Here is a 27,518-nt window from a genome sequence, read left to right on the forward strand (position 1 = left end):
TTACATGCCACACTTAATATTTGGGGAGAACTAAAGAAAATCCAAATTACATATAAAATTTTTTCATGACTTTAATCAACCTGCTCAAGTGTGTTTTGTTTTTAAGACCCAAGGGAAAATGGGAACATAAACACATCACGGGAATAAAGCAAGATGATGGCGCTTATGCTGTTGACTGTAAGTATAAGTATTTCACTGGTCAGAGTATGCTTGGGTGGGAATCTTGGCACAACTTCCTCAGAAATCCCACACAGCCGAATTCTACTGCTATGAGCAATCAGAGGGGTGAGCAGCCTCTAGTCCCTAAGATCTCCAATCAGTTTATTTTGTCATGATATAAATGTTCAAACACATGGCTTAGAGGTCTCCAACCAATTATGAGTGTTACCCAATCATTTAGCATGCGGAGAACTGTATTTCATATGATTCTCACAGATAATTTACAACAGCCTTTTGAACTGACATTGCAGGAGACTAAATTTTGCACATCAGTGTCATTCACTTTAAAAATATATATATTAAAACATCCTAATCCACTCAGGGGTCAGTGAATGAACTTAAATCCAAATAAATCATCCTGAGTTCCACTACAAAGTCAGCTTCTGTTGAAAGCCATGGGGATGCTGGCTAACATTTATATCCCTAGGTTCTTTAATAACAGCCCCAAAATATATTCCTAATTTTACATGGCATAAGTGGTACATGTTTCATTACAATTTAAGTGTATCCCATCAAGTGTATGAAAATTTATGAATGGAAAAGTCTTACCCGCTTTTATTTTTGTCATAACAACCATTGCCTTCAGCACATCCACGGTTTTAGACACAGATCAATATTGAATGTACGTTTGCTACTATACTCAAAGTGTCACAATATATTCAACTGACAATAAATTAAGGCAAGGTAGTATATATATATATGTCTTTTCTCTCTCACACAGAGGAGGGTAAAAATGTATTTGAAATTGCTGATGCATCCAAAAATGCTCTGGTAGCACACAACAATGTGGAGGAACATGGCAAGAAGACAGTACTGACTGGACTATTTGATTTGCACATCATCCTATTCATAAGCACAAGATCATGTAACATTTCTGTCCTCACTATTTTTATCCATAGGATCATTGCATGATGACAATATCCATTGCTCAGTCTACAAGGCCTAGGTCTTTTTGTTCACAGAATTAAGAACTCTGGAAAATAATCTACCGAGAAAGAGGAGCTCATAGGGGTTGAGGAGGTCAGTTCATCAGAAATTTAAAATTATCTGACCTGTGGTAATTTAAAGATAAGCTGACTTCACTAAATATGCTTAGATTTTTAAAAGCTTCTAATGGGAAGGCAATTAAAACGTTGCCTTTGTGTCTACTTTTCCTTTTTATTTTTTTTTTCTTTTTGACACCACAATGTATTTCAAGCCATGGCTATAATGAGGCTACTCTCAATTTCTTCAGTTGATACCAGTTGCATAGTACACTCGAAACCTTGGAATAGAAACTTTTAGAATAGATATTCATCCTGTTCAATTTTTCAAATCATTGTTTTTATGAATAATATTTGCTGCTGCTGCTAAGTTGCTTCAGTTGTGTCTGACTCTGTGTGACCCTATAGATGGCAGCCCACCAGGCTCCACCATCCCTGGGATTCTCCAGGCAAGATCACTGGAGTGGGTTGCCATTCCCTTCTCCAATGCATGAAAGTGAAAAGTGAAAGTGAAGTCGCTCAGTCATGTCTGACTCTTGGCAGCACCATGGACTGCAGCCTAGCAGGCTCCTCCATCCATGGGATTTTCCAGGCAAGAGTACTGGACTGGGCTGCCATTGCCTTCTTTATGAACATTGACATCAACCCAAATAACCATATAGAAGCACTGAGAGGTGTGAATACCACTGTAACAACACGGGTCTATTACAGAAACATGATCTGACAACAGTGGGCTAATATCTCTCTCAGGGGAGAACCCTTTTCCTATTTTTGGGGGACCAATACAAGACAGGAGTGGTAGATATAGCAACTAGGAATTTGTTTAAAAAAAAAAAAAGCAAGGAGGTTCTATCCTGTAATGAATGGAGCCCAAAATCCATGGACCTCCTGTGAGTCTTTGGGTCTTGCTGCCTATGCTGGCGGGAATAAGTTACAGAGTTGGATGGAGATTAATTCTTAAAACAGACAGAAAACATCTGTGTCATGGGAAATGGAAACTGTTTGAAGCTTATTGGTAACTTGCATGCTCAACCTCTTGTTCTGTATTCAGAAATTTCTTTGGGACGCAAATTTCTCTAAAACGTAAAAATTCTGTTTTCTGCATGATAGTTTTCGGTTAAACCAAATATTGAAAAAAAAGGCTTGCAAAAGTTCAGGAAGCTGATGGAAGAGAAAGGGATTGATGAGAAAAATATCGTGAATTTCATCGAAAGTGGTAATGGAATTATACTTTTCCCTAAATGTATCATTCACCCAATAGGTGAATCATTAGGAAACAAATCATTAGGAAACAAATCAATTTATTTAAAATTTCTATATCCATAAATAATCTTTTATATAATGTCTTACTTTAAAAAAAAAAAAAAAAAAAAAGAAAGAAAAGAAAAAAAGCCCTGAAAATTCTGGGGAATGGTAGTAATCTTGTGCAATTTTTTTTCTGTCCTTCTCATCTTCCCCAGATGACTAGCTTCCTGGAGGAAAACTACGTATTTCAAAATATCCTCAGTGTAAGTGAAAAACGTCTGTTACTATGTCTGTTCCCACTAAATAATTCAAAAGAAAACTTGGTGATTTTGTGCCTGCCAAATTTTGTAGGTAATGGTTTTTTGCCCCAACAGCTTACAGTCTATCACTAGAGAACAAGGTTACATTAGGTTATTTTTCTTTTCCTGAGTCATATTAAATTGCAAATTTGTTGGTTGATTAGTGCTGAGCATCTTTGGTGATAGAGCATTATCCTTTAGGAATTCTGCAGACCAACGTTGTTAGAGAAAAGCAGCAATACCACAAGCTGGTAGAAACTAGATCATGTTCTCATAAGTCCTGACTTCATGGCTGTCCACACACATCCCTCCTCTAGGAGACCTAAGTTAAATAGAATTCATGGTTCCTGCAACACCAGTGTTATATCACACACGATTTTGATAGAATCAGTAAAGGCCCTCCAACCACACTGAAACATGCCTTTGAAATATATTCCCCCTCAGAAGAAGACTTTCTTAAAATGAAATCTTTAAACTTTCTAAATTAAACGTCAGAGAGATTTGAAAATTACACTGATTTAGACTAAAGTGTGGCTTTTCAATTTCTGTGGAGAAAAAAAAGATGAAAGAAAAAAAGCAAAAGAAAACTTTAGCTTCCAGGTGAACATGATACAAAATATGTGCTGCATATATCAAATAGAGTATTAGTCATAAAAGAAGGAAATCATACCAATTGTAGAAACATGGATGCAATTAGATTATCATACTAAGTGAAGCGAGTCAGCAGGAGAAAGAGAAGATTGCATGGTATTACTTGTATGTGAAATCTAAAGTATAATATGAAGACTTTATTTACAAAACAGAAACGGATTCACAGACATAGAGAACACACTTGTAGTCCTCAAGGAGCAGGAGGCTGGGCAAGAAGAGCACTGGAAGTTTGGGATTAGCAAGTGTAAACTACTATCTACAAGATGGGTACACAAGAAAGTCGTACTATACACCACAGATAGCTAAACACAATATTCTGTGAAAATCTTAAACGGGAAAAAAATCTGAAAAAATAGATATTAACATATGTATATATAGATCATTAACCTTTCACTGCGGCTGCTGCTAAGTAGCTTCAGTTGTGTCCGACTCTGTGCGACCCCATGGACACCAGGCTCTGCCGTCCATGGGATTTTCCAGGCAAGAGTACTGGAGTGGGCTGCCATTGCCATCTCCGAACCTTGCACTACTACTGCACTAATACAACTCTGTTAATCAACTATTCTCAAATATAAAATAAAAATTTAAACATTGATTCTTGAAGACCCCAAAGGCAAAACCGTGGAATTAAGGGAGCTTGCTCCAATCACAGATCGAGGAAACCATCTTGAAATGAACCTTTCCCATGAACCTGAATTCAGAAACCATCCCTCCTAGAATCGATCTCAAATGGGAAAAGTCACCCCATATGTATCTCCTGGTGAAAATTCCACAGGGACCCCCACCCACATCAGAGAGATGTGGACTAGTGAGGTCCACCAGGATTCTGACATCGGATCAGTTACCAGCTCCTCTACCCTGGACAGCCTACTGCCTCAGCCTCACCCTTGGTGTCCATCACAAAGTCAACTCTACTAATTATTTGCTTTTGTTTTATTCACCTACAAAGGAGTCACTGAGACCAGACACAACGTTGTATCCCTGGAATCAAGACCAACAACCAGAAGACGACTTTCCTAGTCCCTGATTAACATGATCCTTCTTTCTTCACACCCACACTTCCGCTCGGATCTCATCTCTCCTGGCCACTAATCACGTGCTGTCTGGTGGCACTTGATTTCTGAGGGTTTAGATAAATTAGTTTAATATATAATAGACTTACTTGTGTCTTTACTGAAAGTCTCCCTTTTAAGACATACAAATATGCATATTAAAAATACCCATCCAGAAACATATTCCTGTGAGGTGAGCAGAAGTAACACAACTTAGATTAGGAGTAGGCCTTCCTACTTGGTAAGATTATCAGGTAGCTTTCGCTTAACAATGACCACTGTTTGCCAATTAGGACCAATTAGCTTTCACTTAACACTGACCGATGTTTGCCAATTAGGAAATTAGGAACGGGGCGGAAACCCCCAGGAAAGTCCCCAGCGCGAGAAAGCATTCACCAATGTAATTGTTTTGCAAACGTGTAACCAATCCGCTTCTCACCCTATAAATTTGTGTAACAGCTTGGGCTCGGGGCTCTCTGACCCACACCACTGCGTTGGTTGCGGCAGAGAGTCCTGGCTCGAGTCAGTAATAAACTTCCCTTCCTGCGAGTTGCATTGTCTTGGAAGCCTTCTCTCTTCTCGCTCGGGGATTCGGACATCGGGCATGACAATTCCTTTTAAGGGATAGGTGTTTCATCAGAGACAATTCTGAGGATGGGTTAATAGAGATGTCCTAGGTATTGAGGTGAGAAGGAGAAAGAAAACTAAACCATCATTGAACAGGGGACGAGGTATGGATCCTCTTACTGCAGTGGGACGGGGCAATCTGTTCCACAAAGATGTCCCTAGAAAGCATCATATTCATCACAGGGAAAGGAACTTCTGTTCCACTCTCTCAAGTTCATACAGAGAAAGTAGAAGATGTCATGGACCACATCTGAGGAAACATGTATATTCTGACCACACCAGCACTTCTGCAATTGAGCGGAATGACTGATATTTGGTAGCATTCCCTCACTAGGACAGGCTACCCACTCCAGTACTCCAGTGTTCTGGCCTGGAGAATTCCATGGACTATATGGTCTATGGGGTCACAAAGAGTCGGATACAATTGAGCGAATTACACTCATTTACATACATACACACACATGTGTTTGACTGTGTGTTTTTTCATAACTCTAATTATTAAAATGGACTGTCACCACAAATTACACAAATAAAGAACATGACAAAACCATAAACAGATTTATGTTATTGAAATTAACATTCCATTGAAACGGGCACATTACTTGAAAGATGTCTCACGACAATTAATGCATGATAAAGCAGAAAAATTGTACTGCCCTTTGTCTATCAAGTGCATTGAGTAGAATGCTCAGGTCAAGAAAGTTACAGGTCAAGAATATTTTATCCATACCTAAGAAGTAAACTAGAAAGATCACTAAACTTGGAGAAAGTCATCCATTGATATATGATCATATGACTCATATTATTTTCCCTTCTTGAAAATTCTATGAAAGTGAAAGCCACTCAGTCGTGTCTGATTATGTTTGACTCCATGACTATAGAGTCCATGAAATTCTCCAGGTGAGAATATAGGAGTGGGTAGCCTTTCCCTTCTTCAGGGGATCATTCCAACCCAGGGATCGAACTCATGTCTCCCACATTGCAAGCAGATTCTTTACTAGCTGAGCCACAAGGAAAGCCCAATGATACTGGAGTGGGTAGCCTATCCCTTCTTCAGAATATCTTCCTGACCCAGGATTGAGCTGGGGTCTCCAGCAATGGAGGCTGATTCTTTACCAATTGAGCTCTCATGGAAGCCCTAAATAATCATAGGGGTTTTGATTTAGGTCATACCTGAATGGTCTAATGATTTTCCTTCTTTCTTTAATTTAGTCTGAATTTTGCAATAAGGAACTGGTGATCTGATCCACAGTCAACACTAGGTCTTACGTTTGTTGACTGTATATTGCTTCTCCTTCATCAACTGCAAAGAATATAATCAGTCTGATTTTGGTACTGACCATCTGGTGACATCCACGTGTAGAGTCACCTCTTTTGCTGTTAGAAGAAGCTCCTTGCTATGCATTCTCTTGCCAAAAGTATGTTAGCCATTGTCCTGCTTCATTTTGTACTCCAGGGCCAAAATTGTCTGCTATCCAAGTATCTCTTGACCTCCTACTTTTGCATTCTAGTCCCCTATGACAAAAAGGACATCTTTTATGGTTTTAGTTCTAAAAGGTCTTGTAGATCTTCATAAAATCATTCAACTTCAGCTTCTTCAGCATTAGCGATTGGGCCATAGACTTGGATAACTGTGATGTTGAATTGCCTTGGAAATGAACAGAGATCATCTCTCATCTCTGAGATTGGCCCCCAGTACTGCATTATGGGCTTGTTTACTGTGAGGACTACTCGGTTTCTTCTAAGGGATTCTTGCCCACAGTAAAAGATATAATGGTCATCTGAATTAAATTCACACATTCCAGTACATTTAAGTTCACTGATTCCTAAAATGTCTGTTCACGCTTGCCATCTACTGTAAAACCACTTCCAATTTACTTTGATTCATGGACTGAACACTCCAGGTTTCAATGCAATATTGTTCTTTACAGAATTGGACTTTACTTTTCAGCACTAGACCCATGCACAACTAAGCAATGTTTCTGCTTTAGCATCTAATGGGGAAAGAGTGGCTCACTTTATTTTTGCAGGCTTCAAAATCACTGCAGGAGGTGAATGAAGTCATGAAATTAAAAGAAATTTACTCCTTAGAGGGAAAATTATGACCAACCTATACAGCATATTAAAAAGCAGAGATGTTACTTTGCCAACAAGGTCCGACTAGTCAAGGCTATGGTTTTCCCAGTGGTCATATATGGATGTGAGAGTTGGACTATAAAGAAAGCTGAGCACAGAAGAATTGATGCTTTTGAACTGTGGTATTGGAGAAGACTCTTGAGAGTCCCTTGGACTGCAAGAAGATCCAACCAGTGCATCCTAAAGGAGATCAGTCCTGGGTGTTCATTGGAAGGACTGATGCTGAAGCTGAAACTCCAAATTTGGCCACCTGATGCAAAGAGCAGACTCATTTGAAAAGATTCTGATGCTGGGAAACATTGACCGCAGGAGAAGGAGGGGACGACAGAGGATGAGATGGTTGGATGGCATCACCGACAAAATGGGCATGAGCTTGGGTAAACTCCAGGAGCTGGTGATGGACAGGGAGGCCTGGTGTGCTGCAGTCCATGGGATCACAAAGAGTCAGACATGACTGAGCGACTGAACTGAACTGAACTTGCTTCCTTATGGAGCTGTTTCTCCACTCTTCCCTAGTAACATATTGGACACCTACTAAGCTGGCAGGCTTCTCTTCCAGTGTCATATCTTTTTGCCTTTCCATACTGCTCATGGGGTTCTCAAGGCCTGAATACTGAAGTGGTCTGGCCTTCCCTCCTCCAGTGGACCATGTTTTGGCAGGTGCTGACTCTCAAGGGCATGCCCTTCAGCCACTCTACATAGCCAGCCAACATGCCTGGCACCCTGGATGTTCCACTGCAGGGCTTCGTTGACCTTGGAAAGCTTCACGGTTCACTGAGTGTTGATGAAAGTGCTCCCTGGAGGCTGTGGCAAAGGCCCTGCTTGTCTCTACAGGAAGGGGGCATGAGGAAACCTGGAACCACAGATTTGGGATGCCCTGGAGTGGAGAGCTCGCTGGCCTCACTGTCGCCGCTAGCCACCCTGAGACCAATTTGTCACCCAGGAGTGGAGGTCTCCCATCATCATTTGTTTGATTAGGGCAAAGTTTATTTACCTGAGAACTGGTTCAGTTGGAACTGGTTCATTAGGGAACTAGTTCCGGGGGAGGTGGGTAGCCTGGTTGGAATTAGTTCATGTTGTGTAGGGTAAATTTATTTACATAATTTGTGAAGTGGTTTGGCAACCCACACCAGGATTCTTGGCTGGAGGATCCCATGGACAGGAGGGATGGGTGGACTACAGACCATAGGGTCACAGAGAGTGGGGCACCACTGAGTAACTAGCACTTCACTTTATTAGAAGGGCCTCCTTGGTGGCTTAGACAGTGAAGAATCTGCGTGCATAGAAGAAAAGACCCAGGTTCAATGGCTAGTTTGGGAAGATCTCCTGGAGAAGGGAATGGCAAGCCACTTCAGTGTTCTTGGTGGAGTATCCCATGGACTGGGGAGCCTGGTGGGCCAAAGTCCACAGGGTCACAAAGAGTCAGACTCAACTGCTTGACACAACACATGCTCCTCTGTGCATTGATGTTGGAATTTTCTTGTGCCTTCTTTGTTGGAGTTTGCCTACATACCTTTGATTAAACTTATGAAAATGGGAAACATTAAATTTATTCCAAAGGAAAGTTCATTGGGACATACATAACATCGGTTAAGACCAAAAGTGCAATGACCCCTGAATGAGTCCTTTTTTTGAGAATCTGGCAGTTTGAAGCACTTTACAAAAGAGAGTAACACTCTGGTCATAAAGTATTAGGCCCAGGGACTCCAACATACTCTCACGGAATCGAGTAGTCTGATTTAAATTTCCCTAGAGGAATCCCAAGCAACTTTGACAGTAGGGAGTTTCAGCTCCAGTTTGGGGAGCACCTCCTGCAAAGGAAAACTCCAAGCTTTTGGACACAGTTCCAAGGTCTTTAAGGGGCTGGGAAATCATGTTCCTGCTACTTTCCAGGTGCTTAGGTTTGGGTTTATCCTGGCTACTTTGGTAATGGGCAGGCCTCTGGTACTAACTGCTGGAGCTGAAATGAGAAGTGTTTCTTCAAAGGTCACCCTGCCCACACTCTCGCATTTCTCTTTCTTTGAATCCTCGGACAGGCTGTTGACGACGGAAGCAATTGAGGAAGTCTGGCCAGGGTTACTCTCTCGTGTGTTCCGAGCCACACAGCCCACTGTGCCCCAGTAGGAGCTGCCACCCAACAGGTGAGGGCTCTCATTTCTGCTTCCTCCCTGGAGCCGAGAACCAGGTCAACCAGTCTCCTGCGGGCATGAGTTAGGCACGTAAAAGCTATTAGGACATCTGCCACTTGTCGCTTCCTGTGAGCTCATAAGGAGTAAGGGAACAGGCCAAACTCTCAGTGTCCGCCCCCAGCAGGACAACCTCTGGACAAATGAGGTAAATGCTGGCTCAGGAAAACACAGAGCCCACTTAACCCCGGCTGCACCCTCGGGGAAGAAAGAGGCAGAACCCTCCGTCTCTCTCTCCTGGTGCCTTCACCTCTTTCCCCGTTGTTTCAGGCTGACTCACCGGAGCCAAGGTGTTGCCTCTGAGCCTTCCCAAGAGTTCTCCTCTCGTAAGCTAGATGAGGAAAAGTAAAGTTTTCCAACACAGGTAAACGGGTATGTCAAGTCCTTAGTTTCAGTGAGGTGGCCACCAAATTCTTTCCAAAAGAGAATCAAGCCTATCCTGTTTCACAACATAGTCTTTATAGCACCACCAGTGTGGCTCCAAGAATCCTTTACACTCCAATACCCTACCTGGTTTATCTTGAGATGCTTGTGAACATGAAACAAAGGGGAAAACAAGTCATTCTAGGCAGAACATGCTTATGTTTTTGAGATGAAAATGTCCTATATGTCTTCTTTCTTACATGCGAATTTTAGAGAGTGTAAGGTAATTTAGAAGTTCGCTTGTCGAAGATAATTAGAAACTTCTTTCTCTGCAATATCGGCAAGGAAGGTTGACTTGTTCTACCTGTCAGAAACCCAATTTTAATCCAACCTCTTTTGAGAAGTGACGAGTTTCACAATACCTTACCTGACTTAGGACTGAAATCCTGAAATGAGAATTCAGATTTCTCTTTGTATGGATCTTTGTCTTTGGATTACAATGCCGTGGTTGGTTTGTAAAAGAATTCTATCTAATTGGTTTAAAAAGAATAAGTGCTTATAAATTTACAAACCCAACAACTCTAAATACAAGAGAAATTAAGGTAAATGAATTTCAGGTTCCTGTGAACTGGGAAATAATATTTAATGAATATCTGGTATTAATATTTAAATTTGTTGATCTAAGTAATATACACGCCTTAGGTCACTAACGTAAAACATAATACTAAGCATAATATTTTCCTTGTTCCAAGATGGTGATTGCAGCCGTGAAATTAATAGATTTTTACTCCTTGGAAGGAAAGTTTTGATCACACTAGACAGCATATTGAAAAGCAGAGACATTACTTTTTCAACAAAGCTCCGTCTGGTCAGTTCAGTTCAATTCAGTCGCTCAGTCGTGTCCGACACTTTGCGAACCCATGATCCGCAGCATGCCAGTCCTCCCTGTCCATCACCAACTCCCAGAGTTTACTCATACTCATGCCCATCGAGTCGGTGCTGCCATCCAGCCATCTCACCTTCTGTCGTCCCCTTCTCCTCCTGCCCCCAATCCCCCCTCCCCCAACATCAGGGTCTTCTCCAGTGAGTCAACTCTATGCATGAGGTGACCAAAGTAATGGAGCTTCAGCTTCAGCATCAGTCCTTCCAATGAACACCCAGGACTGATCTCCTTTAGGATCGACTGGTTAGATCAAGGTTATGGTTTTCCCGTGGTCATATATGGATGTGAGAGTTGCACTATAAAAAAAGCTGAGTGACAAAGAAGTGATTCTTTTGAACTGTGGTGTTGGAGAAGACTCTTGACAGTCTCTTGGAATGCAAGGAGATCTTACCAGTCCATCCTAAATGAAATCAGTCCTGAATATTCATCAGAAGGACTGATGCTGAGGCTGAAACTCTGGTACTTTGGCCACTTGATGTGAAGAACTGACTCATTTGAAAAGACCCTAAAAAAACAAAACAAAACAAAAAAACAAAAAGAGAGGAAGAGAAGATCCTGATGCTGGGAAAGATTGAGGGCGGGAGGAGAAAGGGACAAAGGGAATGAGATGATTGGATGGAATCCCCGACTCAATGGACATATGTGAGTGAACTACGGCTGCCTCCAGGCAGCACTTTCATCAGCACCCAGTGGCCCATGAAGCTTTCCAAGGTCAATGAAGACCTGCAGTAGTACATCCAGGGTGCCAGGCATGTCGGCTGGCTATGTAGAGTGGCTGAAGGGCATGCCCCTGAGAGTCAGCACCTGACAAAATGTGGTCCACTGGAGGAGGGAAGGCCAGACCACTTCAGTATTCAGGTCTTCAGAACCCCATGGACAGTATGGAAAGGAAAAAGATATGAAACTGGCAGAAGAGCGTGCCAGCTTAGTTGGTGTCCAATACACTACTAGGGAAGAGTGGAGAAACAGCTCCATAAGGAAGCAAGTTCAGTTCAGTTCAGTCACTCAGTCGTGTCTGACTCTTTGTGATCCCATGGACTGCAGCACACCAGACTTCCCTGTCCATCACCAGCACCTGGAGTTTACCCAAGCTCATGCCCATTTTGTCAGTGATGCCATCCAACCATCTCATCCTCTGTCGTCCCCTCCTTCTCCTGCCCTCAATCTTTCACATCATCAGGGTCTGTTCAAGTGACTCACCTGTATTGCATCAGGTGGTCAAAGTATTGGAGTTTCAGCTTCAACATCAGTCCTTCCAATGAACACCCGGGACTGATCTCATTTAGGATGGACTGATTGAATCTCCTTGCAGTCCCAAGAACTTTTGAAAGTCTTCTCCAACACCACAGTTCAAAAGCATCAGTTCTTCTGTGCTCAGTTTTCTTTTAGTCCAACTTTCACATTCATATATGACCACTGGGAAAACCATAGCCTTGACTTGATGGACTTTTGTTGGAAAAGTAATGTCTCTGCTTTTTCATATGCTGTCTAGGTTGGTCATAACTTTCCTTCTAAGGAATATGTGTCTTTATTTCATGGCTGCAATCACCATCTGCAATGATTTTGGAGCCCCCCAAAATAAAGTCAGCCACTCTTTCCCCATCTATCGTCTCTGGACCACCAGGGAAGTCCTATAACTATCTCTGTATCTTGAGTGTTTGCTAGACCTTTGAATTTGAAACACCATGAGTACTCCAGGGGTGCTGATCAGCACGCTCTGCCCGGTATCAAGGGAATGGACAGTCCTTGGGAATGCTCGCCTCCACGGCAGTTTGAACTATAAGAGGCTGGAAGACCAGCTTTAGATCCAGTGACTATGGTTCAGTAACCGCTGCCTCATTTGGCTCTCAAGTGTCAGCTGCCGCCCCGTCTTTGATTCCTTCTGTCTCACTGGTTCATAAATATGAACCCTTCAGCTCAACTACAGAAGTCCTGGGGATGTCAGACTACACATCTCCCCCCAGTTAAGCTAATGTCATCCTGTGCTTTCCACGCATATGCCTTAGTGAGTGGAACATACATTCCTTTCTCAGGAATGAAGAAAATGCTTTTTAGGGGTTTTTCCTTGATCAGACTCCCCATTCAGTACAAGAGACTGAAAGTGAAAGTGTTAGCTGCTCAGTCGTGTCCATCTCTTTCTGATCCTATGGATTGTAGCCAATCAGTTTCCTCTGTCATTGGCATTCCTCAGGAAATACTGGAGTGATTTCACGTTCCCTCATTCAGAGGATCTTCCTGACCCAAGGATAGAACCTGGGTCCTCTGCATTGCAGGCAGAGATTTTAAAGTATGAGCCGCCAGGGAAGCCCTTACCATAAGATGATCCATAACCCTGTCCCGTGATGGTCTGGTCTATTTTCTCCCTCTTCCTTGGACACCTGAGGGCATGTCTACCAAATTGTTATAAGGATTGTCACTGAAGAACACCTGTCCGATGAAAGGCACAGTTTCCTGTTTACTTATTGTGGGCATTTGTGTGTTTTAAATGAGGTGACTTTTGCACAGACATGCGTGTGCAGGACAAATATTTAATCGATTTATTTAAAACTTCAGAAATCAAGTAACACCAACCAGGACATGATTTCGTCACCAGGAGAGATGAGACAGGAGATGGAGTGTGAATGTGAAGAGAGCACGATCATGTTAATCAGGAACCAGGGGAGTCGTCTTCGTGCTGTTGATCTTGATTCCATTGTGATGAGGACGTGTCTGGTCTCAGTTACTCTTTCTGTAGGTGAAAATACAGAACCAAAGGTTTAGTAAATTCGGCAGTGTGACAGCTGACAGGGGTGAGCCTCAGGCAATAGACTGTGCAGGGGTACAGGGAGCTGGTAGCTGATTTAATGTCCAGTTTCATGTGGACCTCAACATGCACATCTCTGTGATGGCAGGTTCCCTGTGGAATTGTCCCCAGGATGTCCAATGCTTGGAGATTTCCCACTGGGGATCGATTCTAAGAGTAATGATTTCAGGATGCATGGAAATGGTGTTTCATCTAAAGATGAATTTCAGGCTCTGTAATTGGACCAGGAAACTGTAATAGTGCAACTTCTGTCTTCTGGGTACTCAATAATTAAGCTTTTTACATTTTAAATACTATAGTATAGATGATTATCAATGTTGCATGAATTTCAGGTGAACAGCCAAGTGATTAAACACACAAAAGCTAGTATCTGTTCTTTTTCTGACTTTTTTCCCATTTGGGTTTTAAAAGAGTATCTCGTATACTGCCCTGTGCTATGCATTTGGACCTTGTTCTCTATCCATACTGTACATAAGAGTTTGCATCTACTAATCCCAAAATTCTCAGACAGTAAGGAGACTCCTTGCACTTCAGGGGTCCCAGGTTTGATCCTTTAATTGGTAAGATCCTCTATAGAAGGGAATGGATACTCAGGCCAGTAATTTTTCCTGGAGAAACCAATGGACAGAGGAGTCTGTAGGGCTATAGTCCATGGGGTGGCAGAGTCAGACATGACTGAGCAACTAACCTTTTCTTTCACTTTCTCTTTTCAACAGCAAACATCCCAATACTTCCTTTCCACAATCCCCTCCCATTTGTCAACCACAAGGGTGTTCTCCACATTGCGAGTCTATTTCTGCTTTGTAAATAAGTTCCTCTATGTCATGTTTAAGATTCCATGCAGAAGTGATATCCATGTGAAAGTCAAAGTCACTCAGTCTTGTCTGACTCTTCCTGACCCCATGGACTGTAGCCCACAAGACCCCTCTGTCCATGGAGATTCTCCAGGCTAGAATACTGCAGTGTCTCACCACTACTACTCAACATAGTTTTGGAAGTTTAGGTCACAGCAATGTGAGCACAAAAAGAAGTAAAAGGAATCCAGATAGGAAAACAAGAAGTGAAACTCTCGCTGTTTGCAAATGACATGATTCTCTATATAGAAAACTCTACAGACTCTACCAGAAAACTACTAGAGCTAATCAATGAATACAGTAAAGTTACAGGATATGAAATTAACACACAGGAATCTCTTGCATTCTTATACACTAACAATGAGAAAACAGAAAGAGAAATTAAATAATCAATAGCATTCACCATTGCAACAAAAAAAAAAATAAAATACTTAGGAGTATATCTACCTAAAGTAACAAAAGACCTATACATAGAAAACTATAAAACACTGATGAAAGAAATCAAAGAGGACACAAACAGATGGAGAAACATACTGTGTTCATGGACTGGAAGAATCAATATTGTCAAAATGGCTATACTACCCAAAGCAATCTATAGATTCAATGCAATCCCTATCAAGCTATCTATGGAATTTTTCACAGAACTAGAACAAATAATTTCACAATGTGTATGGAAATACAAAAAAAACTTAAATAGCCAAAGTAATGAGAAAGAAGAATGGAACTGGAGGAATCAACCTGCCTGACTGACTGCAGACTCTTCTACAAAGCCACAGTCATCAAGACAGTATGGTACTGGCACAAAGACAGAAATATAGATCAATGGAACAGAATAGAAAGCCCAGAGATAAATCCGTGAACCTATGGACACCTTATCTTCCACAAAGGAGGCAAGGATATACAATGGAAAAAAACAACCTCTTTAACAAGTGGTGCTGGGAAAACTGGTCAACCACTTGTAAAAGAATGAAACTAGAACACTTTCTAACACCATACACAAAAATAAACTCAATATGGGTTAAAGATCTAAATGTAAGACCAGAAACTATAAAACTCCTAGAGGAGAACATAGGCAAAACACTCTGTGACATAAATCACAGCAGGATCCTCTATGATCCACCTCACAGAATATTGGAAATGTAAGCAAAAATAAACAAATGGGACGTAATGAAACTTAAAATCTTTTGCACAACAAAGGAAACTATAAGCAAGGTGAAAAGACAGCCCTCAGATTGGGAGAAAATAATAGCAAACAAAGCAACAGACAAAGGATTAATCTCAAAAAGATACAAGCAACACCTGCAGCTGAATTCCAGAAAAATAAATGACCCAATCAAAAAACGGGCCAAAGAACTGAACAGGCATTTCTCCAAAGAAGACATACAGATGGCTAACAAACACATGAAAAGATGTTCAACATCACTCATCATCAGAGAAATGCAAATCAAAACCACAATGAGGTACCTTAATACACGCCAGTCAGGATGGCTGCTATCCAGAAATCTACAAGCAATAAATGCTGGAGAGGGTGTGGAGAAAAGGGAACCTTCTCACACTGTTGGTGGGAATGAAAACTAGTACAGCCACTATGGAGAACAGTGTGGAGATTTCTTTAAAACCTGGAAATAGAACTGCCATATGATCCAGCAATCCCACTTCTGGGCATACACACCGAGGAAACCAGATCTGAAAGAGACACGTGCACCCCAATGTTCATCGCAGCACTGTTTATAATAGCCAGGACATGGAAGCAGCCTAGATGCCCATCAGCAGACAAATTGATAAGGAAGCTGTGGTACCTATACACAATGGAATATTACTCAGCCATTAAAAAGAATTCATTTGAATCCGTTCTAATGAGATGGATGAAACTGAAGCCCATTATACAGAGTGAAGTAAGCTGAAAGATAAAGAACATTACAGTATACTAACACATATATATGAAATTTAGAAAGATGGTACTGATAACCCTATATGCAAAACAGAAAAAGAGACAGAGATGTACAGAACAGACTTTTGGACACTGTAGGAGAAGGCGAGGGTGGGATGTTTTGAGAGAACAGCATCGAGACATGTATATTATCTATAGTGAAAGAGATCACCAGTTCAGTTTGGATGCATGAGACAAGTGCTCAGGCCTGGTGCACTGGGAAGACCCAGAGGGATCGGGTAGAGAGGGAGGGGCAGGGGGATCAGGATGGGGAATACGTGTACATCCATGGCTGATTCACGTCGATGTATGACAAAAACCACTACAATACTGTAAAGTAATTAGCCTCCAATTAATAACAATAAGTGAAAAAAAAAAAAAATACTGGAGTGTGTTACCATTTCTCTCTCCAGTGGATCTTCCCAACCCAGGGATCGAAGGTGGATCTCCTGCATAGTTGGCAGATTCTTTACTGTCTGAACCATAGCATTTACCTACACTAAAGTAAGAGTTGGGCAATTTAGAAAGTCGAGTGTCTAAAAATTGATGCTTTTGAACTGTAGTGTTGGAGAAGACCCTTGAGAGTCCCTTGGACTGCAAGGAGATCCAACCAGTCCATCCTAAAGGAAATTAGTCCTGAATATTCCCTGGAAGGGTTAAGCTGAATCTCGAATCCTTTGGCCACCTGATGTGAAGAACTGACTCACTGGAAAAGATACTGATCCTGGGAAAGATTGAGGACAGGAGGAGAAGGGGAAGACAGAGGAGTAGATGATTGGATGGCATCACTGACTCAATGGACATGAGTTTGAGTCAATCCTGGTGTACTATAGCCCTTGGAGTCACAAAGAGTTGGACATGACTGAGCAACTGAACTGAACTGAAAACTACAAGTGACATTTATGGCATTTGTCTTTCTCTTTCTGGCTTATTTCACTCAGTGTGACAAATATCTAGTTCCATCCATGTTGCTGCAAAAGAGATCTTTGCTTCTTTTTATGGCTGGACAATGTTCCATAGAATATGCGTACCACGTCTTTGTTATCATATTCACCTGGAAGCCTGTGCTATTCCTCGCTTTGTTTCTTAATTTTCTTTCTGAACAAATTTTTAAAGACCATACTTTGGTCTAGAGCAGTGTCATTTCTTGAGGCTGTCTTAGGTTAGAAAGTTTAAACATCTCACTTTTGGAACATCTTCTGAGTGGGAATAGAAAGCAAATCCATGCTTCAGACAGTGTGGTTGGAAGGCAATTACTGGTTCTGTCAGGATCATATGAGATTCAACTGTGGTCTTGCACAAAACATGAAAGTGGCAGTTGCTCAGTCATGTCCAACTCCCTGTAATCCCATGGACCATGACAGCCCATGGAATTCTCCAGGCCAGAATACTGGAGAAACTTTTCCCTTCTCCAGGGATTCTTCCCAACCCAGGGACCAAACCCAGGTCTCCCCAGCTGAGCCACAAGGGCAAGAATACTGAAATGGGTAGCCTATTCCTTCTCCAGCAGATCTGTCCAACCCAGGAATTGAACTGAGGTCTCTTGCATTGCAGGCGGATTCTTTAGCAACTGAGCTATCGGAAGCAGGGCTCTCTTTCACACCAATTCTCGTGGGGGAGGAATGTGTGAGGACAACCACGAGGTCCAGACTGACGGGAACACTAGTAATTTCCACCAACTCATGGGGATTTCTGCTTCTCTCCGATGAATCTGGTCTGCAAGACTCTGGCTGGATAAGACTCTCTTGCCACAGCTGCTCAGCGTTAATCAACCAAAGTGCTTGCACTTTTATGGGCCCCAAGAGGACCGAAATTATGGAACAAAGCAATGCTTTCGTGACACATGTAAATTGTTGGGACAAACATTTCACACATATGAAATAACAGTGTGTCCTTATTGCTTCATCTGGAAGGGTCACCATTAATAGCGAACTGTGTGTACTTACAAAAGTGTCAGAGTCACTTTTTCTTCACTCCTCTGGACAAGTATCTGGGGAAAAACAAAGTGGGAGAAATAAAAGAGCCACTGATTACTAGCATTCCCGGGCATTTTCAAGGATTCTTTCTTTCTTTTTTAAAATAACAGTTCTTAAAAGAGATTACTTGTGGAAGAAGTAATTTTGAATAAGCTGACTTGTTTCCTGATATTTACACACCAGGTGAATGATACGTCTAGGGAAAACGTTTATTTCCATTACCATTATCGATGATATTCCGGATATTTTCTTCTGGAATCCCTTTTTCTCTCACTGCATGGTTGAACTTCTCTATGTTTTCCGAGTTAACAGTATCTCCTGAACCTGTAAAATCACCATGCAAAAAGCAGAATTGTTGGCCCCTGGGAACCCATAGAAAGTTCTGAATCTACAGAACAAGAAATGTAAGGGGTCAATCAGAAGTTCACTTGCATAATCTAAAAGCTACAAACAGTTCCCAAGACACAGATATGTGCTTTCTGTCCTAAGACTTGACCCCAGTCCCACTTGGTGACTAGGACACTCTACCCCTCAGCATCAGGGGCTGGATCGCAGACTTGCCAGGATCTCCATGAATTTGGGGTTCAAGTCATCTTAATATGCAATCTACTTGCTTCTCACACCTTCCTTGAATATATATCTGCCACTCATATCTGTTTGTACACCAAGCTTAGTAGTAAACAACTTTCTCCATTTCCATGGACACATTCACCTCATCACACATAATAACCTGGGGCAATTTACATGAACCTACCATTCTACCCAATAGCCTTTTCTGAAATAGACTCCTGTTGTCTCCATGACACACACACCTCTCAGTGCTTCTCTGTGGTTACTTGAGGGAGTGATGTCAGTGTTCATAAGAACAATTAATTAAAATATGTAGAAGGACAAAAATTTATCAAATAAGAGTGTGTTCCAAGGTTTACAGTGCATCAGAAAACTGATCTTGTATACTAATACATACATATGGATTCTACATATATATGGAATCTAGAAAGAAGGCACTGATAATGAATTTATCTGCAGGGCATCAGTGGAGAAACACTCATAGAGAAGAGACTTATGGACACGGGGAGAGGAGAGGAGATGGTGAGATGTATGGAGGGAGTAACATGCAAATGTACATGGCCTCATTTAAAATAGATAGCCAATGGGAATTTACTGTATGTCTCAGGAAGCTCAAACAGGAGCTCTGTCCAGCTCGAGGGGTGGGATGGGGAGGGAGATGGGAGGGAGTTTGAAAAGGGAGGGCACATATGTATACCTATGGGATTCCATTGTGGCTCTGCTAGTAAAGATCCCTCCTGCAATGTGGGAGATCTGGGCTTGATCCATGGGTTGGGACGATACTCTGGGGAAGACAAAGGCTACACACTCCAGTATTCTGGCCTGAAGAATTCCATGGACTGTATAGTCCACAGGGTCATGAAGAGTCAGACACGACTGAGCAACTTTCACAAAAGCATGTGTATACCTATGGCTGATTCATGTTGATATTTGGCTGAAAACAACACAATCCATAAAGCTGTGACCCTTCAATTAAAAAAAAATAAAATTTTAATCATGAAATAAAGTCAGACTCATTTAAACATGGCTTGAAGTTCGTTGACATACATAAAACATTCTAGTAAAACTTCATTTTTAAAGTTTCAGCAGGTGGGAATCATTCTGAAATGTCTGATGTGATATTCTGTGCCCTATGACCTCCTGTTTCTTGGTAGATTACCTTCCAGGATCATGATTTCAGTGAGCACTAAGGCGCAGGCCTTGCACCCTGAATATGGACTCCTGTCAACACCTCCTGATATTCTGAATGAAAGTCCTGACAGGGGCAGTGTTACATGAGAATGGCAATGGGAATTATAGGATGTCATACCTACCAAATAACTGCACCACTTCTGTCTTCTTGCCATTTCCATCCACATTGATATCATGAGCTATGAGTGCGTTGTTGTCCACACTAATGAGTCGAAATTCAGTGTTACCAGCATCTACGAGAGAGTGAAAAGATACAAATAGCGCCACCTTAACATATTGTCAGATGATTGCGGCACACGATGGGGATGAAGAACTGCCCATCATGTATGGACCCGCTCACGCAATGCATGCTCAGAGTAGTACCGTTACCCACGGCAAGGAGAGGAGACAAGACTTTTCCTCATCCTCAACTTTTCCTATACTTAACCAGTCACTCCTTCCTGTCTTACTAATATGCTTTCTAGAACGTGTGTTCTGATAAACCTAACAGAGTATCTTTTTGCTTTTTAATTAATTAATTTATTTCTGATTTGCTGAGTCTTCCCTGCTGCCCCTGGGCTTTCTGCGCTTGTGGTGACTGTGGAGTAGAATCTAGTTGTGGTGTGCGGGCTTCTCACTGCAGTGTCTTCTCTTGTTGCTGAGCACAGGCTCTGGGGTGCGTGGGCTTCACTAGTTGCAGCACAGGATTCTAAAGTGCAGGATCAGTAGTTGTGGTTCATGAGCTCAGTTGCCCCACTGCATGTGGGATCTTCTCAGACTAGGGATTGAACCTATGTCTCCTGCCCTGGCAGGCAGATTCTTATCCCCTGGACCACCAAGGAAGTCCCTGAGAGTGTTTTAAATAGCATGAACATATGATCAAATCCAGGTTCAAAAGTTCTTTGAATTTCTCTTACATCAGCCATGGATTTGGTTTCTCGTGACCGAAATCAAGCTACCTTGTGTTCATTACCATCTGTTCCTGAGTGCCTATGCCAGGTCAGGCAGCTTCTTGAACACTTTAAGTATTGTGTTTCCCGAATCCATCAGACTAGGGTATGACCCAGCCAACTGCCGTGTCTGTTCATGTGAAGACAGCTTACCTGATGGGACGTGTAGGCAGTGACTCCCTCGTGGTGACCTCCTTCCCCACGTGGAGTGCTGCCCCTCCTCTCTGCCCTGCTCGTGTATCTGGACAAGAAGCATCTCTGACCAACTGTGTGTCCCCTCTATACCCTCTACATCCATCCTCTCTCTCCGGGCTTCCATCTCACCTTCCTGCAATCACTCAGCAACACACAATGTAAAACTGCCCATATGTGTTCCTGAAGCATGCAAACACCACAGCTCCGTGTCTGAAAACTGAAAACTATTAGTGTGCTTGGGAAAAAAGAAAAAGCAGCCAAAGCAGCTTCAGAGTCTCAGAGCCCTGACAAGAATATGCAATTTTCCCAAGGCCACGCCACGTCCACCAACCTTGCTCATGCTGGGACAACTTAATTCAGACTATGCACGTCCTCAGATTTTCAGTGACCCCCTGTGCTTAACCATGGCTTCACCAAGGTAGGCATAGCAGCATTTTTGAGTTGCCTGTGATGTTCATGAACGGATGGGACAGTGAGAGTAAACCTATCTTCTGGGCGTCAGGACACCATCAATGACACTGCTGGTCCTGGGCCTGATGTGGGGACGCCTCACAACCCCCAAGACAAACCTGAAGGCTGCAATGGCTGGTCCCCAAGAGACCTTCCAAGAAGTCTTGAACTTCTGTTTATCTCCCTTGTTTAGTCACTGGGTAAAAATCAAGATGAAAAGGGTTGCAAAAATGCAGAAGAGTAAAGACAGTGGAAGCATTCATGATTCACCCAAAGGAAACCATATAGTGGGAATACGAAAATGAAGGCATAATTTAGAAAACTTCATATACCAGAAGTTATCAATCCAAGTATGGGGAAATATTTCAGGAATGAATTTTGCTAATTTGTTGCTCTTGCATATGTGCTCTGTGACTATTTAGTTTAGGCAAGGGTTGTGATCACATATTGATGTGTTTCAATTTTAATCAAACACGTTTCCCTTTGGCCATGTGAAAATAAGAATGTTATTTATGGCCATTTGAAGAGTTCAGGGATACAAAGCTTAGCCAGCATCCCCATTCCTTTGTATAAAAGCTGCCTTTATGGTTGAAGTCATGATGATTTCCTTGAGTTCAAGTTCATCCATCTCACCTTGAATGGACCAAGATATTATAAGATTGTTTTTCAAATTGAATGGCATGAATGTGCTGCCTCAAGATAGACCCCAAGACCTCAGTTCATAAGCCTGTTGTAAATTATCTCTGAGAATCCTACAAAATACAAACTCTACACTCATGCTTATTCACATTGTTCTTGTTGATATTTAATCGCTATGTCATGTGTGACTCTCCACGACCCCACTCCAAGTTCCTCTGTCCTGCACAATCTTCCAGAGTTTGCTCAAATTCACATCCTTTGAGTCGATGATGCCATCCGACCATCTAATCCTCTTTCATTCCCTTCTCCTCTTGCCTTCAAACTTTCCCAGCATCAGGGTCTTTTCCAATGAGTCAGTTCTTCGCATCAGGTGGCCAACATGCTGGGACTTTAGTTTCAACAGCAGTCCTTCCAATGAATATTCAGGACTGATTTCCTTTACAATGGACTGGTTTGATCTTCTTGCAGTCCAAGGGACTCTCAAGAGTCTTCTCCAGCAACACAATTCAAAAGGACCAGTTCTTTTGTGCTCACCCTTCCTTATGGTGCATCTCTCAAATCCATTCTTAATTACTGAAGGAACAACACTACTGTTGACAGAATGGACATTTGTTGGCATAGTGGTGTCACTGCATTTTAATAAGCTGTCTTGAGTTGTCATAGCTTTCCTTCCAAATATCAATCATCCTTAATCATGTTGCTATAGTCAAAATCTGCACACATTTTTGAGCCCAAGAAGATAAAATCTGTCACTGCTTCTACTCTTTCCACTTTATATTTCCCATATAATCAGGGGACCAGACGCCATGATCTTAGTGTTTTAGAATGTTGAGTTTCAGACCAGCTCCTTCAGCCTCCTCTTTCACCATTGTCAAGAGACTCTTTATTTCCTCTTCACTTTCTTCCGTTAAAGTGGTATCATGTGCATATCTGAAGCTGTTGCTATTGTCAGTAGCAATCTTGATTCTAGCTTGTCATTCATCCAGCCTGCATTTAACATGATGTACTCTGCGTATAAGTTATACAAGCAGCATGACAGTTTATACTATCTTGCATTCTTTCCCATTTTTGAACCAGACTGTTTTTCCCCGTCCAGTTCTCACTGTTGCCGACTGATCCACATACAGGTTTCTCTGGAGACAGGTAAGGCAATCCAGTATTCCCATATCTTTAACAATTTTCCATAGTTTGTTTTGATCAACACTGTCAAAGTCTTTACCACAGTCAATGAAGCAGGAAAAAGGTGTTTTTTTGTTTTTGTTTTTGTTTTTTCTGGAATTGCCTTGCTTTCTTCATGATCCAGTGAATGTTGACAATTTGATCTGGTTCATCTCCCTTTTCTAAATCATTCCTATACTTCTGGAAGTTGTTGGATCATGTACCGCTGAATCCTAACTTGAAAGATGTTAACTTGCTCACATGTGAAATGAACACAAAAGTGCAGTAGTTTGAACATTCTCTGTCGTTGTCCTTCTAAGGGACTGAAATGGAAACTGACCATTTCCAGTTCTGTGGCCACTGCTGAGTTTTCCAAAGTTGCTGACACATTGCTTGCAGTCCTTTAACAGCATCATTTTTTTTTTTTTTTTTTTTTTTTTTGTATTTTAAAGAGCACATCTTGAACTCTGTCACCTCTGTTAGTGTTGTTCATATAGTGTTATTCATAACCTAGAGCCCACTTAATTTCACAGTCTAGGATGTCTGGATCTGGTCTCGTTGAGTAACATTCCACTGAGGGGAGATGTTCCAGTCCCTGACCTCTGATTTTTAGTAGGAGTAGAACTCAAGTGTGTGGCTTAAATGAAGACAGTTGAGACCAAGATTTCCACCTGAACATACTCTTTCCATGAAACATTCATACTTACAGTCAAGAGCATAAAAGTCTTCTTCCTTTGCACCTGAGACATATTTTTCTATGCATTCCCCATTCTCCCTTAAAAACAAAGTATATTCAAGTTGGTTGATTAAGATAACACAAATTTGATGGATAATTAGGATTCTTTCTGTATGACACCCAAGAATATGTGTCAAGTATCACCTCAGTGCTAGTGGACAATTTAACCTTTAAAAGAGACAAAATATGTTGTCTCAGATCCAGTCACCATCAAGTTACAAGGATGGCTTGTCTACACACTACATCTGACCAGGAGTTCCAAAGGTAACCTGCAGATATAAAACAGGTCGTGTTTAAAGCCAACAAACATAGAGAAATCTTGAATTTTAGGAAAGAAGAAAAAGAACTAACTTCTCCATTATATATATAGTTTCTGAAAATGGAGAGGCATATCCGTCATGACAAACCTTCTGCGTTGTCACAGCCCTGGCAGTGATTCATTAGACAATGAAAGTGAAAGTGTTTGTCACTCAGTGGTGTCCGACCTTTGCAATCCCATGGACCCACCAGTCTCCTCCTCTGTCCATGAGATTCTCCAGGCAAGAAGAATGGACTGGATTATCATTTCCGTCCCCAATGCATGAAAGTGAAAAGTGAAATTGAAGTCGCTCAGTTGTGTCCAACTCTTGGCGACTCCATGGACTGCAGCCTACTTGGCTCTCCCATCCATGTTATTTTCCAGGCAAGAGTACTGGAGTGGGGTGCCATTGCTTTCTCCCTGTTCCTGCATGAGTGGTTTTAACTTAATTGTAAGTATACTATCAAATGATGAAGCTGAAAGTCCAATACTTTGGTCAGCTGATGTGAAGGACTGACTCACTAGAAAAGACCCTCATATGGGGATAGATTGAAGGCACGAGGAGAATGGGATGACAGAGGATCAGATGGTTGGATGGTATAACCAACTCAATGGACATGAGTTTGAGCAAACTCCAGAAGATGGTGACGGACAGGGAAGTCTGGGTGCTGCAGTTCATGGGTTCACAGAGAGTCGGGCAAGACTGAGTGACTGAAATGATGTTATGAAACATATGGTTATACATAATATAAAATCAGTTATATGTATTTATAAAGCAATATCTCCAATCATAAAACATTTAGTTGTTTTATTTCTTCATATTTTTCTTCCTGACAAGGCATACCTGAGTTTACATGTTCTGATTTGGTTTTTCTCAGGTGGGCTGAGGTGAGGGATAACTGCTGAACAAATATGTTGATTTCTGCAATACCTGCATGTTCCTAGGAAACAGTCTGCGGTAGGGTGGACATTCCATGAATTGTACTTGGATCTGTGTGTGTGTCCTCCGTTGCTCAGTCCTGTCCGATTCTTTGGGGCTCCTTGGACTGTAGCCCACCAGGCATCTCTGTCCGTGGGATTCTCCAGGCAAGTATAGGGAGTGGGTGGCCAATTCTCCTCCAGGGGACCTACCCGAATCATTGATCGAACTCATGTCACGTGCATTGGCAGGCGCCTGGGAAGCCGCCTCGGAAAGTCACTAGGGGCTCTGACGGCTTTGGGAAACTCAGTGGTGATGAAATATCACGTGAAGAAGCCCGGAGGGCAGAGCTCACTGTGTGCTCTCCCCAGGCTCTAACTTTTGGGCTGAGTGGGAATCGTCTCTTACAAATCCGCAGGAAGGGTTCAAGCCCTGGTGGGCTCAAGGACACGAGCCTCTTCCTTCTGCCGTGTCCCTCTTTCCTTTAATGAGCTGATGCCAGTGGAGCTCCTGGGTTATCCTCTAAGCAGAATTTTCAGGACATTCCCTGGAGGCTCACAGGGGAACTGCACTCGCCCCAGCTCAGAGACCCTGCTCAGCCCCACAGCTCAGGGTGTCTTCCTCTCAACATCACCCAGAGAGCTCCCTGCAGACAGGGAGGAGACACCCTCAATTAGGCTGGGATTTACATGTGTTTTCCTTTTGGGTGATTTTTACTTACTTGACATAGAAGTGGAACAGTATTGTGCCATTTTCTTCATCAAACTCAATGTAACGCATGAAAGTGTGGAATGCCCCGCCCTCGGTGATCTTCTCTACGTTATCTGCGGCATTGTAATGAGATATCCATCTTCCTGTGAACTAAAAGTAAAATTCCCTTCAGAAATCTTAGTCCATCTCTGTGAATTCTGCCCAACATCATCCCTCAGGAGTTTCCCTGCCCTTTCACTTAGGCAGAAGTTACCTATCATTATGAACACACCCTAGGTGTAAAATCATGGGACAACTCATGTCAGATACAGGAAACAATTGAGGTATTTACTGAGATAGCTTGAGCTATCTTGTCAAATGCAAGAGCCCTAACCCAAGAGCTATGTGATGTTCCTTCGTTTTTACAAGAGTAGTGAACATACATGAGAGCCAATGAATAGATGGCAGAGGTGATACAGACATCACAAACAGCACGTATAGAACCTGTGAACGGAGCAATTTTGAATTCCATGGAGGTGGCTAGACTTAGAGATCCACATGACCAAATCTCAAAAGGGACACTCACACGGCAGAGATCAAGACCTCCTCCCAAACTTGGACCACCGTTCAAATGCCTCAGTACCTGTGAGTTGTCTGTCTGAGCTTCACCTTCACTGGCCACAAGCAGACCAAGGACAAGACTGAAGAGCAAAACCTTCATCTTGTTGGCTCTCAAGGCCCTTATTCTCTAGAAGCTGAGGGTGTCCCAGTGGTTGGAGAGGATGGAAAATTGCTGCCATATTTATGGTCTGCATCTGTTGGCGTGACACTTCATGAACCAATGGTTGTTCCTCATATGACCGCAGTTACAACAGGAGGCACCTTCAGTATCCTGGTTGGCAGAGATAAGCTTTTCTGGCATTCTGTCATTTTAATAATGATATTTGTTTTAAGAGAAGCATATGTAGATGTGCACATTTGACGTTTTAAGTGAGAAATTGCTATACATCCAATATTGCAAGGGGACAATTATTTATTTTCCTGTTTATCATGAGATCCAAAATGAGATGAGCTGTCCAAGGTACATATCCCTCACTCCTGCTTAACATATATTTTCTAAAAGTAAAGATTGACCTTGTGGTTTAGCCAAGGGAACACTATTTCCTAAGAAACCCTTGGAAAGACTCCTGTTATTCTGATGTGAGGAGCAGGTCAGCACCAAGAATTTTTCACCTTCTCCTGCCCCAATATGGCCTTTTTCCTCCTGAGTGCTAAGAGGACGGTCTGGTAAAATGCAACTTAAACTCATTTGGAGAAGGCACAGCAGTAGTTTATTTTCAGTAATTTCTTTCCAGACCACCTTTTACCCATTTATTCTGTAATATATTATCTACTCTCTAACTCAAGTGTTTCTCCCAGCGAGTAAAAGAGCTGGACAGCAATTCTTACAATTTTTAGAATTTTGAATGGAAAAAA

At 42.1% G+C, this 27,518-nt stretch overlaps 1 protein-coding gene across 1 annotated transcript; it reads right to left on the reverse strand.

The window, feature by feature from the left end:
* Positions 1-18,261: 18,261 nt before the first annotated feature.
* LOC136153903 (odorant-binding protein-like) lies at positions 18,262-26,763 on the reverse strand. Its single transcript, XM_065916046.1, has 6 exons — positions 26,686-26,763; positions 26,074-26,213; positions 24,379-24,404; positions 20,151-20,261; positions 18,490-18,591; positions 18,262-18,281 (listed from the first exon to the last, which is right to left on the reverse strand). Exons 1-6 carry the CDS (start codon positions 26,761-26,763, stop codon positions 18,262-18,264), a joined length of 477 nt encoding a protein of 158 aa, XP_065772118.1.
* Positions 26,764-27,518: the final 755 nt, after the last annotated feature.

The sequence above is a fragment of the Muntiacus reevesi genome, chromosome X (assembly GCF_963930625.1).
Source record: "Muntiacus reevesi chromosome X, mMunRee1.1, whole genome shotgun sequence".
Classification (NCBI taxonomy): Eukaryota; Metazoa; Chordata; class Mammalia; order Artiodactyla; family Cervidae; genus Muntiacus; species Muntiacus reevesi.